General features: G+C 42.5%; 1 protein-coding gene across 1 annotated transcript in view; it reads right to left on the reverse strand.

Annotated features, from left to right (window-relative positions):
- Positions 1-13,719, reverse strand: part of tcf12 (transcription factor 12) — a 50,240-nt gene extending 36,521 nt beyond the window's left edge. The window contains exons 1-5 of the mRNA XM_068739817.1: positions 13,647-13,719; positions 13,321-13,409; positions 13,082-13,154; positions 8,018-8,091; positions 3,024-3,126 (exon numbers count right to left, since the gene is read on the reverse strand). Of these exons, the coding sequence (XP_068595918.1) occupies positions 3,024-3,126; positions 8,018-8,091; positions 13,082-13,154; positions 13,321-13,392 (322 nt within the window). The 5' untranslated portion in view covers positions 13,393-13,409; positions 13,647-13,719. The remainder of the gene's footprint in view (positions 1-3,023; positions 3,127-8,017; positions 8,092-13,081; positions 13,155-13,320; positions 13,410-13,646) is intronic.
- Positions 13,720-15,296: the final 1,577 nt, after the last annotated feature.

The raw sequence follows: 15,296 nt of genomic DNA on the forward strand, positions 1-15,296 counted from the left end.
GCTTTCTGTTGTTGCTCATCGCCTGTGATAATTACCCAGATTGCTGGAAGCCCCCCCCCCCTTCTGGGTTGACAACAGAAAGCTAAAATCTTTGCAGGTAATTAAATATAGCTATTCAGAAGCTTTAACTGCTGCTATCTCTGTGGATAAGAAACAAGTTCAGCGATCCAATGAGGAAATGGCTATCCAGCACGAGTTGTAGAGTAGAAAGTACATCCATCATTATCGCATGCAGAGGAGGAAAAGGGGGTTCAGGGAAATACGTTGATAACCAGGTGCAAAGACAAAAAAAAAATGGAAATAACTACTGTGTACATTAAAAAAATAATAATAATAAATGACTAACCCTAGGAAAGATGAAGGATTAATTATTTATCTTTTGTCTCAGAGTCTGACTCAAACATGACTCACATCATCAGAGACATTAGAATGAAACGGGAGGATACCATTTCAGAATATGAATACCAATTTGGATTAGATCCGGTCTGAGTCTACAGCGGAGGCGGTCATCCAGTACATCTGGAATAACTTCAACTTAGATGATGCACCCCGAAGGAAGACAGCCAACTTTAAACTAATTATTTCTGTCATCATTAATTTCAATCAACAGCAGATCAAGGACTTCCTAATGAGGGAGGCAGGTAAACAAAGTGTTTTGGAATACCGTGGCCAGACGTTCGGCGTTTTATAGGACTCAAAAAGCCGATTTGTTGAAGCATCTGCCTTCTTTTTCCTGCGAAGCGGCTTCATTGCACATCTGTAAGTACCTGAGGACAAATGTTCCCATTCATCTAACTCCTTCCTGTGGACGAATTCGTTCAGTTGTCAAATAGGATGGTAAGCCTCGCTGTTCTGTTTATCTGTCAACATTTTTATTCATGCAGATCTTTTCCCCATCAGACAATAGTATCGCCTCACTTTAGCTATCGTCAAAGGACTGCTAAGCAAAACCGCTGCAGCGTAGTCTTCACCACGACACTCACCTCGCGTTGCTTTCATCAGCTATCAGAGACAGAGCAGTCGACACCGCCTCAATCTGGCGAAGGCAATAAACCGGCGAATTTCATCCGGATTGGATCCAGAATGTTGATACTGTCCGAATCTGGATTTTCCCATTTACTTATAATGGAGGCTTTTTCAAAGCGATGTAACAAAATCTTGGTTCATCTTTCATCAGCAAGATGTTGTTTGTCTGATTTGATTGAGATCTCCCACTCTATATCAGAGAGAAAGTCTGTGTGTGGGGGGGGGGGGGGGGGGGTGCTCTGTCTTGATCCTGGTTCTACACCATTTTTCCACATGGAGGTGGACATTCAATATTGCAGTTTGAATAGCATCCCCAAAACACCAGAGTGCTATGGGTGAAGGTAAATGGTCCACATAAACATAGGATAGCTGCAAATGGCTGAGCCAAAGGGACTCACAAGGCCGGAATGGGGCTGCCATGCGCCGGATGGTGCGTCCACTTGTAAGAGGATTGTAACACGTGGGCGGAGCTACAATGCATATGCAGCCTAATCAGACTGATCCAAAGTCCACCCGAGCATGAGATGACACCATGAGGAGAAAAGTGTGATTATTCAACAGAAATTCACACAAAATTCATTGACTTAAGAGTGAACATTGATCTTGTATTAGAGGCTATATTTATGTACATTATTTAATGTGACATTCATACATTTAAGTGGAATGAAAAGACAACTTCACACATGAAAGAGGTTAGTTTCAAGCACATTTAAATGGGAAAACACCTAGTACTAGCATAGCTGTTTATTTTTGCTTTACACTTTCATGAGAAATATCCTTCAGACATTTCCTGATGACGCCCTCCAGACTCGATTAGACTGTGTCCCATATATTAATGTGTAAAAGCTAGAAGCTAAGACTAGAGTCATCCTGAGGACCAAGAACAAGATAAGAGCGTCAAGCACTCCCAAGTTAAGAATCATTTTGTTTGAATCTCACGCCGCAGACGCAGAACCATAATCTGCAGGTTGAGAGTGGAGATACACAGTTGTGTGTGTGTGTGTAGGTGTGCGTGTGTGTGTGTGTGTGTGTGTGTGTGTGTAGGTGTGTGTGTGTGTGTGTGTGAGAAACAGACAGACAGGCAGGCAGACAGTGATAAATTGCAAGAAAATAAAGCTTCCTTTCAGCAGCCTCGACAGCAGGGCCCATTGCAAACTAATGGTTTGCTTGACGACCAGTCTCCAGGGTAATTTAACAATTGGAGATGTTAACTATTAAACTGTCAAAGAGCTGGATAACGCACAGCTCTTAAATGGTGTGGCAAGAAGACATGTTGCAAGTTAGTAAAATTACATAATTGATTACAAGGAAAATATTTTATGCTCATAATGGCAATGTAAAGTAAGGGCCTCAAAAAGGAACAGAAAGGAGATCTTAAGCATCAACTAAACCAATTAAATTTGATTTTAAAACCATTTAAAAGAACTTACTTTGAACATAATGGGTGGTGGAGGTGAGAGAGTTAATCTGGCCTGTGTGGGTGGGTGGGGAGATCAGATCAATAAGATTAAATAGCACCGCTCTGATAGACACTAACAAAACAAAATCACGATTGCGCTGAAACTTAAATATAAAATTCAGACCAATCAAGATTGTAGGATAAACTCTAACGTGAGAAGTTCTTTGATGCGGCGGCCTGTTTAACCTTTCTCCCACAAATCCCTACCCTGCTGTCAGTGATAGCCGTTCTGGGTGACTTGTCAAAGACGGCTTCTCATGATGGAAAGCTATACTGATGGCCTGACTTCTAGCCTGGGGGAGGGTCATCACAGGAGGAGGAGGAAGATGGAGATACAGAACGCGAAGAGGGATTAAGGGAGAAAATAAAGACAGCAAGAGAAAAGGAAACAAACTAGCCCTGTAGCGCGGCACGCCTATAAGCAGTGCTACGTCAAGATGCATGATGTGCCTTAAACTCAATCAGACATTTTTTTAACTGCGTCTTTCCACTACTAAAGGGCATGGGAGGGGCAAATTAAAGAGAATTACTTACGTACCCATTATGTTCGAGTTCATAAAAGGTGTTGGAGACAATCCTTCATGGGGCACTAAGCGACTGTCACTCAAATGATCACCATAATGAGGGCTGTCGGCAAAACCCTAGGGGGAGAGATCAGAATATTAAGCACATAATCGGGCATCCTCACTAATTGAGCGATATGGTAGAGCACTAATTAGTGAGAGGAGAACGCAACTGGCCGCTCATGCTGAAAACTGAAATACAAACAAAAGAGAAACACTCCTTTGTATCCGTTTCTTATATTTAACAGTTTGTTCGGGTTAATATCACATTTGTCATTACGAAACCATCATTTTTTATGAAGATGCAAGTCATCAATAAAAATAAAAATAAAACAGTTTGTGTGGTTAAAACAACTTTGTCATTGATGAGGTTGGTCATGATTGTCCAAGTCACCAATTGATAAAGTCATGCCATTAATCTCGGCGGCAAATTATTGGTCTTTCTCCATTGGCTGATGCCCAATCCAACACATTGATTGGTTCTGTCTTATTCTGTTGCATCATTAGCAAATGTCTATTGTTTTATTTACCAACAGTAGACTTTGCTGTTATTGTAATTATCTGAGATGTCAAAAGAAAAAATCAATTTACTCTATGGATCTCACAATATTCTTTAACTCCTAATATTCTTTACACATTTATAAAAAAATCAAGTTCTTAAAAAAAAGTGAATTGTGACCATCATAAAGAAACGTCTGTGCTTCAACACACCTCTTAACTTCCTCAACATTTGAACTTTATGTCACAAACAAAGGACAGGTATTGTAAACATCTGTAAAGTTTTGTTCATTTCTGAGCTCAGAGGAAATAACTTGGACCTGGAGAGTTCCCTGCTTTGTATTTATTATCATGCAGCCATAAAAAACAACCATATTTATTTGTTTGATTATTTGTCTTTTTTTATTACACCATCTTATTTATGTGACAACTGGCTTATATGTCAGCCAATAATTCATAAGGCGGTGTTGTTACATAGAGGAGGGGGGGGCAGAGAGATTCAAACATAAATCACTTCTAGGTACCTGCAGCTCAAACAAATAGTATTTTTGCCTGCAGCTTAGCGGAGCCTTTTCATGACAGTTATCAGCTGGAGGGCTTCGGCCCGGATATCGGCCACAGCATGGCTTTAGAGAACCCATGTAATAAAGGATACCCTGTCACAGTGCTTACCCCAAGCACTGGGAAATTCTTCCTATGTTCCACTCAGAAACATCTCTGCAAACCCCCCCACCAGAGGGACTAAACTACAGTGGGCTTGCATTCCTACAGACCCCTTTTCACCAACTTACACCTATTGCATTCAACATATAGTAAAATAAATAAATTATCTTATTACCCATCTTCTTTGTGTGAGTGGGTGGGTGATGGAGTAATTTCAAAGGCGTGTTGTGCTGCTGTGTGGAGAGAACCCTCAGACCCCCCCCCCCCCCCCCCATTGTGCTCCTGCCAGGTCGCACAAACGGTTAATCACACCGCGAACAGACATCACAGCAACCGCCCCATGAGAGGCTCAGCATGGCCAACATATACGGACTTATAAAGCTCATAAGAAAGAAAAACACGACGCTTCCTTGATCCTGTAGCAAAAAAAAGAGACAATGATTAAAAATCCTTTAACATTTTATAAATGGTGTGTATTCATTCCCGGGTGAGTTAGAGAAGCACTTCTTTGTCTGGCTCACACAACATGTACAACGTGAGCTTGTTTCACAATCATGTGAGAGATGTATCGATCCTATCAACTGCATCCCTACCGGTATGCTAATAAATACACTTTCCAAGATGTCATGTGCCTTTTCACTGACTGGTAATGAACCCTCTGATTACATTATAACTGCCAGCGTTATGCGTCTGCGTGTCTACGTTCGCTCCTCCGGGACGGCTGATCATTAATCAGAGATCCCTCGTCATTCCCAAACAGTGGTGGCCTACATCTATCAGAGATGCTAACACACACTGTCACTGTTGCCACGGGGCTGCACTGGCACTAGCAGCTAAATAAGTGTCAGAGCCCCGCTGCAGCGTACAGGCAGCAGGATGCAGGCAGCAGGGTACAGGCGGCAGCATACCGTTCATGCCACAGCCCCCCCCCCCCAATCACTGCCACAGCTTTTGAGTCATCTCCTCCAAGCACTGCGCTGCGTCCCAGGTGAATGTGTGGCTGCGTGTGGCAGCTGGAGCAGTAATGATATGCTCGTGATGGATGCGTGTGGAGTGGAGTACGAAGTCGGAGCAGGGCACTGGGGAAGTGGGGCTGTTGTACAGCGGTGGTGGGCAAAGCCCCCGACTGTCAGACCGCCAGCCTACAGCCACAGCTGCCCAGGATGCAGCGCCTGGCTGGGGGCCGAGGTCGGCACAGCAGGGCTCTGGACTGTTCACAGATCACTGATCACACACTCCGCTCACCGGCTCAAACAAGCTCAGGGACAGGACTGAAGTCCTCGTGTGAGAGCCTGAAGGGCGAAGCACGGACCATGTCTTTAGAGAGTCTTGGACACTTTGAGAAATGTACGAAAATAAACCATTTGATTTTGATTTAACAAAGTAATTACATTTTTAACTAGTACTTATAAGAAAAAGAACGTCTTGGGTATATGGGCCATGTTTTTACCGAAGAAAATAATACATTATTATATTGTACAATGTGACATTTCTGTTATCACTGCCTTTCAATATCAAGGATAAGAAGAGAATGAAGGAAGGTCTACAAATCTCAGGGACAAAATCTCACAAGTGAGTTTTAATTGGTTCTTTCAAATGTCGGCAAATGAAAAGGAAAGTTGCAAATGGTTGCAAGAATAATAAAGAGAATTATAAAAATTCATGTTTTACGTACTTTTTTTTGCATGCACACATACACACAAACACACACACAAACACACACACCAACGCACACAGTAGCCTAAATGATCTTTGAGGGGGTGAATGTGGCAGGATGATTAGGAGCAGGAGATGGAGCGCCTGGACCCTGCGTCTGTTCTTCATATAAGTTTGGCTCAGAAAGCTCAGTTCAAAGAACAAACACAAAGACAGCACATACTGTTCCATTTATCCGTCAACTGTAGCGTGACACAATCTTCAAATACATCTTGTGGACTATTGCGGTGCTAGAAATGCATCTCACTTCCTGCGGCAGAATATATAGCTTATAATATTTCATATGCTATGTAAATCAAGTATCACTATAAGGTGTGAGTGTGCAGCTGTGCAGCATGTGATTGCAAGTGTGCCTTATGGAGGCGCAAACAGCTGTCTGCTGGCGGATGCTGTGCCTTGCATTGTCGGAAACACTCATTTTTAAGCACCTGGAGCAAAGATATCTCAAGCTTCTCCGTCTTATAATTCAAATCAAGCTGCCTGTGTTACCATAGCCTGTAGATGTTCACTCGGGAAGGGCACAGAGAAATAAACAAGGCAACGCGGCCCGAGCGGCTCTGACATTTAACTGAATTCTAATAGAAAGTGACAGGAGATTGACATTAAATGAAATTCATACAGGGCATCTAGAACAACCAACGTGTGAGGGACAAACAAACTGGGGGGGGCTATTCACACTAGCAGTGCGATGTTCTCACTTAAACACAACAACAGAGATGTGGTTTAATGTTTTATCCTTTAAAAAAGCAATAATCTGTTATGCATCAATACAGACTTATTTCTCAGTGTGCCATGTATTTAAAATCATCTCAGCTCAATGTGTTTGAGCTGAGATGTCGCACCTGTTAAATATAGCTCATTGTCCATCATTTCCATTGCTTTAACGTGGTTATGATGACGTTTTCTTTTTTTTTTTACCTCCTGTAGATCTACAGTATGATGACATACGAAGTGTCACAGTATTCAACAGAAAGTTCAGACGCAGCTTCTCAATGAAAAACAGAAAAAGAAAAATGTGGCCTCAAATTTCAACAAATGAAACAAACTCAAAGACAAAGACATCTTTGTATTTGCAACAGAAATGTATCTAATTTATGTATCATTATGGTACTGTTTAGAACTATTTGGCAATAGTGTGCCTAAAAACAAGGTTTTTTAGCATGGACTCATGCTACTTGGCCTTGAGTTTGTTTGTTTTTGACTACGGTAGTTAAAAAAAACGCTGGAGTCATGTTAGCCTCAATCTGGGAAATTAACATATAATAACGGGAGTTCACTCGTACTGACAAGTACAGTTTACTGCAGTATCTACAAAGACGCAGAGCATGAATACACCTCAAATAAGCATTTAAACATTCGTGGTTTTCAGTGTAGTTTAAGGCATTACTTCCAGCAGCATTTTCAGAGTATTGGACAGATCAGTGACATCAAAGGGCCATTGTCTAGAGGTCACCCTTAAAACACTAACGTCCTACAGTGTTACCGCACCGGCTTGCTTCGTCACCGTTGATAGGAGTGTTTTAAATGTGCACAAGGGGAAGTGTTCATCCTCAACAGTTTGTTCATGCCTGCTTAGAAGAGGCATCCCAAGAAAGAGCAGAAAAGTCAAGTAAGTATTCAATCAGCTGATCAAGAGAAACTTAGAAATAATTAAGAGCTGGGATGAAATGTTGGGGTCAAACGGGGTTCTTACATTACTTTTTTTTAAATAAAACATTGATTTTTAGCAGTAGTTGTTTCCTCAATAGCACAACATGTGATTATAGATTAACTGCTGAAAACATGTTATTTTTCAGAGATCTGCTTATGGGGGGAGATTTACATTTTTGGTTCCAGCATTAACACAACTTGAGTCAAATCACCTGAACAGATTTGTTGCTAAAAACAAAAAAAGAAGCTTAATCCCTCAATAATATCCAGTTCCAGAGACCTGCTAAATATCAATCAATTCCAGCATCAACAATAAATGTATTTCCACTCATGCATCATGACTGTCAATAAAAACACTGTGAATATACCACGTTGATATAATAAGTTTAGGGTTGTGGAGCAGAAAGGTCAATGATGGTTGTCAGGGCGCTGGCCTTCTTACCCGAGAGGACTCGTAGGAGGGACTAGACTCCTCAGTTGGGGCCCAAGATGATTGGCTGCTTCGCTCCTCCATTCCTGACAGAGCAAGAGAGAGAGAGAGAGAGAGAGAGAGAGAGATGCATCAGATGGAATGGCAGTACAGGAAAATCATCGGAATATGTTTTTGATAGCTGATTATTATCTGACATGAGACTTTCTCATGCTTAGCATTTGCTGACATTTTACAGTGAGAAAGGATTAATTCAGGATATCATCAATGAAATTGCAAAAAAAAAAAATCAATGAATTCCGTCACAGCATGACGCATCGCCGAAAACTGAGCTAAAACAAAAATTTGACTGGGAAATGTCAATGATATTTTTTTTCTTTGTTCTGAAATGGAAGAAGACTTCTGCATTAACCTCAAGTTAGGTTTTATTACATTAACAAAATATTCTCTATTGTTTCATTTAGTTCATTTAATCACGCCTACAAAAACAAAACCACTTTATATGTCTCAATGCACCAGAAAGCAGCTCCTTCCAACCAGCTGAGCACTAGCACCTGATGAAACTCATTTTTATATGAAAGAAAACCTGTATGTTTCAAAATCCGCACAGACAAACAAATAAAATCAATGACTCCGACAGAGGCGAGACCATCTGGCATATATTGAAAAATATAATATCTGATGTTTGGAATCTGATTTATGTGACACACTCTGTAAACATATTTCATCGCTCAGTGTTTCTTGCTGTTTGAAACAATATTGTGTCGCAGTAAAAGCCAAAATTCCCACAAACAAAACATAATTGCAGAGAGAAAAGAAGCATCAGCATTCTCCAAGTTATTGATTGCACCTGTTGTAATTTCATCTGTTTCAGTAAAATTCAATACCAGGGTTTGTTTGTTTTTTTATCGTGTATGCTCATAAAAATAATAATATAGCAAGCAAAAAAAAAAAAAACTTCAATATTAAGAATATTTCTAACTTTGACATTAAGAAGTGGATCTGCACAGAGGTACCTTCCATGCAGCAACATCAGACATACGACAAGAAACAAAGAGCTGCTAAAAGTAGCGATAGAAACACAGAACATGGGAGCAGAGCTCTGATGAACAGAAACCAAAGTGTAGCTCCAGGAGCAGTCGAGCGACTGCAGCGATGGATTCCTTCACCTGGCTTAAGGGGAACTACGGATGCCAAGCTGAATGAGAGCTTATTAAAAAGGCAGCAAGGGGGACATGGTTTTTAGCTACTGTACCGTTCTGTGAAAAAACAGCCCCCAGTGTGAGACGTGATCAATTACAGTGCCGATGATTAATTCCAACTGACATGCTGCCAATCAGCTCTTAGTCAGTCAGATAATTAAACACTTCAGCAGAAAGTCAGTGACACTTCTCAAAGCAGCAATCACGCTCTGGTAAGCAGCTTTACAAAGTTTCATCCTGACAAACATGTTGTATTGCTATGTACACAAAGCAGATTCATTTCCTCTTCATCGCCCTTCACCAGTACTGACAGCAGTTTAAAAATATATACAGCCAGTAGTCCCCCCCCCCCCCGCTCCGCTCCATTATTTAGCTGTGTGATCATCATCCACGTTAATAACTGTGACAGACTCACTTCCATTTTAACTTCTGTGTCTACATTTTGGTATTGTGATAACTAAGGCCCTTCACACCCTGAATGCAACAATGGCCGGTGCTGACTGTCATCTCGCCTGATTACCAACCTCTACCAGGACTCAGGGGCCCCTCACTTCTCTAAGCACAGACAAGGCAGCACAGTCAGACGCCTCACTGGCAGCAGAGCCAGAGGAATAGAGACGAGTGCAATGGCTGCAATTTAAGTGTAATGAATCAAAACAACACTCAACTATCAAGTACTCCAGGGTAGATATGCAAAAAGGCAATCCTACTGCAGGTAAAGGACATTCCTTCCCTGCTCTCAGACAGAATGCTAGAAACTATAAATAACTAGACAAGAAATGCTGTGAGAAATTAAATATTTTAGGGTCCAAACATTCCAAAAGAGGCTGGACAAGATCCTGGAGGAATCCTCAATCGAATGAAATGTGGCAAACGGTCACTAAACAAACTTACATTCATAAAAAAAGGTGATTAAACTCAATAAATCATTTTAAAAGAACGATAATGAACACTTTGTACATTTGGACCGAGCGTGAGAATCGACTCAGATCACACAAGAGGCCCTCCAGAGTCCAGACCTTGAAGCAGATTCTGTATTGTGGGACCCAACTGAGCGGAAATCCTCCTCCACAGTTAGCATAGGTACCGCTACATGTTGCTAAACGAAAGTTATCCTTTCAACGCATTATCTGTGTACCAGCACACAATGGCCTCATCGCATCTGCAACATCAACGCAGCTGGAAGCGGAAATGATGAATCTCTATTAGATCCCCTTTGGGAATTTCCTCCAATCCATCTTCCTTTGGCAAACGCTGCCCGTCCCGCTCTTCCTCAATTATTCACCAATGCCCAGCTGAGATGCAATAATCCAAACTCTCACTCCCAGACATTTCTTCACCGTCAGTCGCTCACCTTACGTGCACATTCACCTCTGTAAGAGCTTCTTCCAGTTTCTTTATACAGTGACACAAGCAAATCCTGTTACCATAGCCACAATCAGTCAATCACTACATCAATTCATCAATCAGTCAAAAAGAATCAGGTACCAAGAAATCTAAGCTTTTTTTTTTCAAGCAAATCAAAAAATGACTGGTTACAGCTTCGTGCATGCGTTACCAAATAAAGATTATTTTGATTATGGGCTGTTGGTTGAACAACATTATGATACTTGATATTTTAAATCATGTGCTTTTTTGGGGGGGGGGGGGGGGGGGCTCATGCCGACACGGAAGGAACATGCAAAAGTCCCAGGAGGATTTGAAACCATAGGACCTTCTTGCTATGAGGCAACAGCGCTACCCTCTGCCCCACCATGCACCCACCAGGTTCTCCGGTTTCACCCCAGCACCCACGACATGCAATATGATTGTGCTTATTTGGTGACTTCCAGACGTCAGCGGGAGGCGAGGTGTGACGCTGGAAACACCCCACAGCTTAGGTTTCATTGTGTTTTAGCAACTATGAATTAATCAGTCAGTCAGTAGTGACAGTAGCAGATTTATTTAACAATTCGTTTCTTTACCAGCCACAAACTCCCGGTACTTTTCAAACTGCATTCTGAACCACATGAGATTAGAATCCTTTCAGGAGTCTAAACCTACGCAGGCATTCGTTTGATCAGACACTGGAAGTTATGGGAACCACTGAACAACATCAGCCACAGTACACTGAAAAAATAAAAATAGTAATTAATTCCATTCCTTTGATGCCTGGCACATGTTCTGACCACTAACACAGGAACCAATAAAAGCCATTACGGAACAGCATAACTCCAACGCCAACGCCGTTGTCATTAAAAGTTGAGCAATCAGGAAATGGTTTCCAGACCAAACCGCAACAAAAGCTCGGAGTAAATGTTCATCAGAGACTTATCATCAATGGCATCCATGATCGAGTCGAACAGTTATTCACATAAAATGTCATTCATATTACACAGGAAGAAATATGTTTAAAGAATCTGGATCCAGGTCTTCTTTAGTCGGAGCTCAATCCCTCCACAGAATTTCATTCTAGCTACCTTGTTGACAAACAGACAAACAAATACGGGCTATTGCATAACCTCGATGCGAATTGCGTTACCAGCCGACTCATTTGATCGATGTTTTCATTACATCAAGACGAAGCAAATGTTGTTGACCAGTATTTTCCATGGAACAGGAATCACACCATGAGCGGCTGCAATAGTGCCTAAAGCAAAAATAATTAGATCGATTGTTTGTTAAAATGTTCTCTGTTGCTGCCGTCCTATGAAGATGGGACAATTTCATGAACAATAAATCAGAGAACAGCACTGATGTAGCTTCACAAATCAATATATATATATTTTTAACTGCTATAAACCAGTACAACTACACTGCCACCTTTTAGACGACAACATATATTTAATGCTAATACTATTACCACAACAGCTGACTGTAAACCTTTACTCAAACTACTTCACCGCTTTGACTGCATCTTTAACTCTAACTAATGATCAACTCCAACATCGCATCATCGCGGCCTACAAGGACGGACCCGGCCCCTGAGCCGAGGCTTAAATGTGTTTGTGGGAACAGCCAGAAAGGTGTGCCTTCACTTAAAAGCCACCTACACACTTGAATGGGAGGGGGGGGGGGGCTATTGTAAAGCCCGTCCCTCCAGCTCTGCGGTTAGTGAGTGACAGCTCTGTTCTTCTTTCTTTGTCTCTTCTGCTCTTTCCTTTCCCACAGAACCGACTACAACAAGGCTTTGTGGATGCGAACAAGACGTGTTCTCAGAACACAGGACGCCTCTCGGTTGTTGACTTTCTCTCACGGCACATCAAACAATAGATCTGCTTTGGATTTTAGTGCCTTGTAGCAGTTACAGAAGGGAGGCCAATCCGGGAGAAGGAAAATCTGACCACTTGTCGTGACAAAACTATAAAGATGATCGTGCATAACAAAACAAAAGGAGTCATTTATGTCAAAGGCAGCTGTGTGTGCTCTTCTGTGTGCACATGAGAGGCTTCAGGGAGACTGATCAATCATCAAAATGCTCTTTAAACAATGACAAGAGAAACACAGCTGAGTCATAATCCTGTTAACCTTCATGGCATTTCACAAGCAGCTTCATTTACGTGAGCAAGGCATCTAGCGAGACCCACAATCTGCTTCCTGCTTCAATGCCGTCTTGTTTCTGCAACAATCGAGAACACACCTTGGTCAAAATATGCTGACTTGTCTCGTTTTGTGCATCTAACCGTCAGATACGACATGATCAATGACTGCGATGGTCATTGATCAACCAAACCTACAAGCTAGGCTGCGCTTCGTTGTGTCTCTTTTTGCTGCTGAGCTCGAGATCTTCGAGTACCAGATGTGAACGCTGCAGAGGATGGGGGGGGGGGGGGGCGGGGGGGGCAAGGATGGAAACCGAACCATCAGAGGGTTTGCAGAGACGATGTCCTCCTACCTGATGCACTGAACTGACTGCTCCCAAGTGTGGTTGGCCTGTTTTTTCCTCCACCTACAGGTGGAGAAAACATCTGCAAGGATAAAACGTGGACATGTAAACAACGTGCAAAAAAGGCAACCATCCGTCCATCCATCCATCCATGCATCCATTCATCCATCCATCCATCCATTCATCCATCCACCCATCCATCCATCCTGATCTCCACACCTCCAAGAGACCAAAGAATGAAATCCTACCGCGCTAAAATCCAGCAAGTCACTTAGTTCCTTGTCGGTTCCAAAAGCAGCGATCCGCTGCTGAGGATTCATCCTGACGATCTGGAGACCTGAGGAGGACAAACAGTCCGGTCAGGGGGCTCGTCTCTGCTGGGGGGGGCAATCACTGTGAAGTAAAAGTTAGTTCCGGCGCTGACAGGTTATAAACAATGTCCTTTTACCAAGTGGAACACAAAAAAGGAGTCCGCGAATCTCCACAACTTCACACATCTCGAAGGAGACACCCAGCGTGATGGCATGAATAACGGCGTCTCTTCTGTAATAACGGTGTTATTACAGTAACTCACTGGCCAGGCGAACACTCGCCGGAGTTAACGGGGCAGGTTAAATGCGGTTCGCGTCGGCGGAGGCGCCTTAGCCGGCTGGCTAGCGCTAGCAGCAGGACGCAGCCGGCTGCAGCGGCTCTGATCAGCGCAGTGGAGCCGGAGAAGCTGCTCCGGCGAGCGGAGCCTTCATTACGCGCTTCTTTGATACGAGTTTACGCAGCGGGACAAGATGGTGACATTCAAGCCCCCCCCAGCAGCAAAACGCAATGATGGGTCATTCTCAACTCACAACTTCTGTCCTCAGGTCCGAAAGCTTTACGGCAAAACAACTCCCGCTGATATTATTCTACCTTTTTATCCAATTAGAATCCCGACTAGGGTGATCTGGAGAAGACTCGGTGTCTCGCCGTGCGCGCCTCGGGAAGAAAAAGAAAAAGCAGAAATATCTGCTAAATGGCTCAGCCTGCAAGACACCCTCTCTCTATATCAGTTACGAGTTCCCCCTTAGGCAGACATATTTTAGCTTTGCGAAAGCCTCAGCACCGCGATGACATTTGGGTATCGTATCCCTCCGCCTGAGCGGTGTGTGACACGATGGTCCCACGCAGCGGGGAGTCGTGGATCTATTGGCGTGTCAGCAGTGGGCTGAGTGGAGGTCGCTCCTAATATATTGATCGGCAATAATGAGTGTTTAATAATTCTCCCTTCATTCCACGCGGTTTCACGAGCAGCATCTGTTTCTATAGATCCTTCACCTGCTTTCTCAATCCTCGGCTGCTTTCCATGATTCTTATTCTTCACACACCTTTGTCCTCCATCCCAGCTGCGATGCCGACAGAGGAGCCCGATCCATAACAAGCCTGGACAGAATGAGACGATCTGTGCTTCAGAACTGTCATTTTAAGCCTTTAGCCTCAGTCGTCTCAAAGAAAAATTAAAAGTTTAAAACCTCTATGGGTCAAAAGTTCACAAAAGAAACAGTCATAATTTACCTTGTTGGAAGTTTGACTCCTATTAACAGTTTTTGCAATTTGTAAGTAATTAAAGATGAGTCTACCTTTCCTGTGAAAACTTAAAGTCATTATAAATTATGCCAAATAATACAGATGTTGCATTTTGCCTTTCTCAGTAAAAAAAAATCCTTCATTTACGGTATATTAATTCAAAGTAGGGCTCTACCAAATGTCTTTTCTATCATTCTAACTTTTATTGATGATTCTTGAATTGAATGTCTGCTGCCGTTTTTAGATTATATATGATGCCACATGTCAAATTATCATTTATTTCTCTGTGATTTTGCCCACAACATCTTGAGTAATTTACTGGATAGCATTTTATTAGTTCCAGCAGTTCCACCATCTCAAATGGTGAGATTGGAGTGTGCATGAGAGACCAAGCAAAAGTGAGCTGCATGTTCCCAGGGTTTGATGAAGGCATTTTATTGTGCAGGTGAGGTTTCTTCCCAGTTGTGGAGCCAAACATCTTCACCTCTCTGCAGCTCAGGTCTGGAAGCTGAGCAGGAAAGGCTGAATACATTGTTTGCATTTCCAAGGAGGCTGTGGACTTTCCAACATTTGTTAGTAAGATTACTCAAAAGTTATGAATAAATCACAGGGACACTGTACTGTTCTCTGTCATGAGAGGTGAAATAGGTTCCTGTGTGTGTGTGAG

The sequence above is a fragment of the Brachionichthys hirsutus genome, chromosome 1, assembly GCF_040956055.1.
Source record: "Brachionichthys hirsutus isolate HB-005 chromosome 1, CSIRO-AGI_Bhir_v1, whole genome shotgun sequence".
Lineage (NCBI taxonomy): Eukaryota > Metazoa > Chordata > Actinopteri > Lophiiformes > Brachionichthyidae > Brachionichthys > Brachionichthys hirsutus.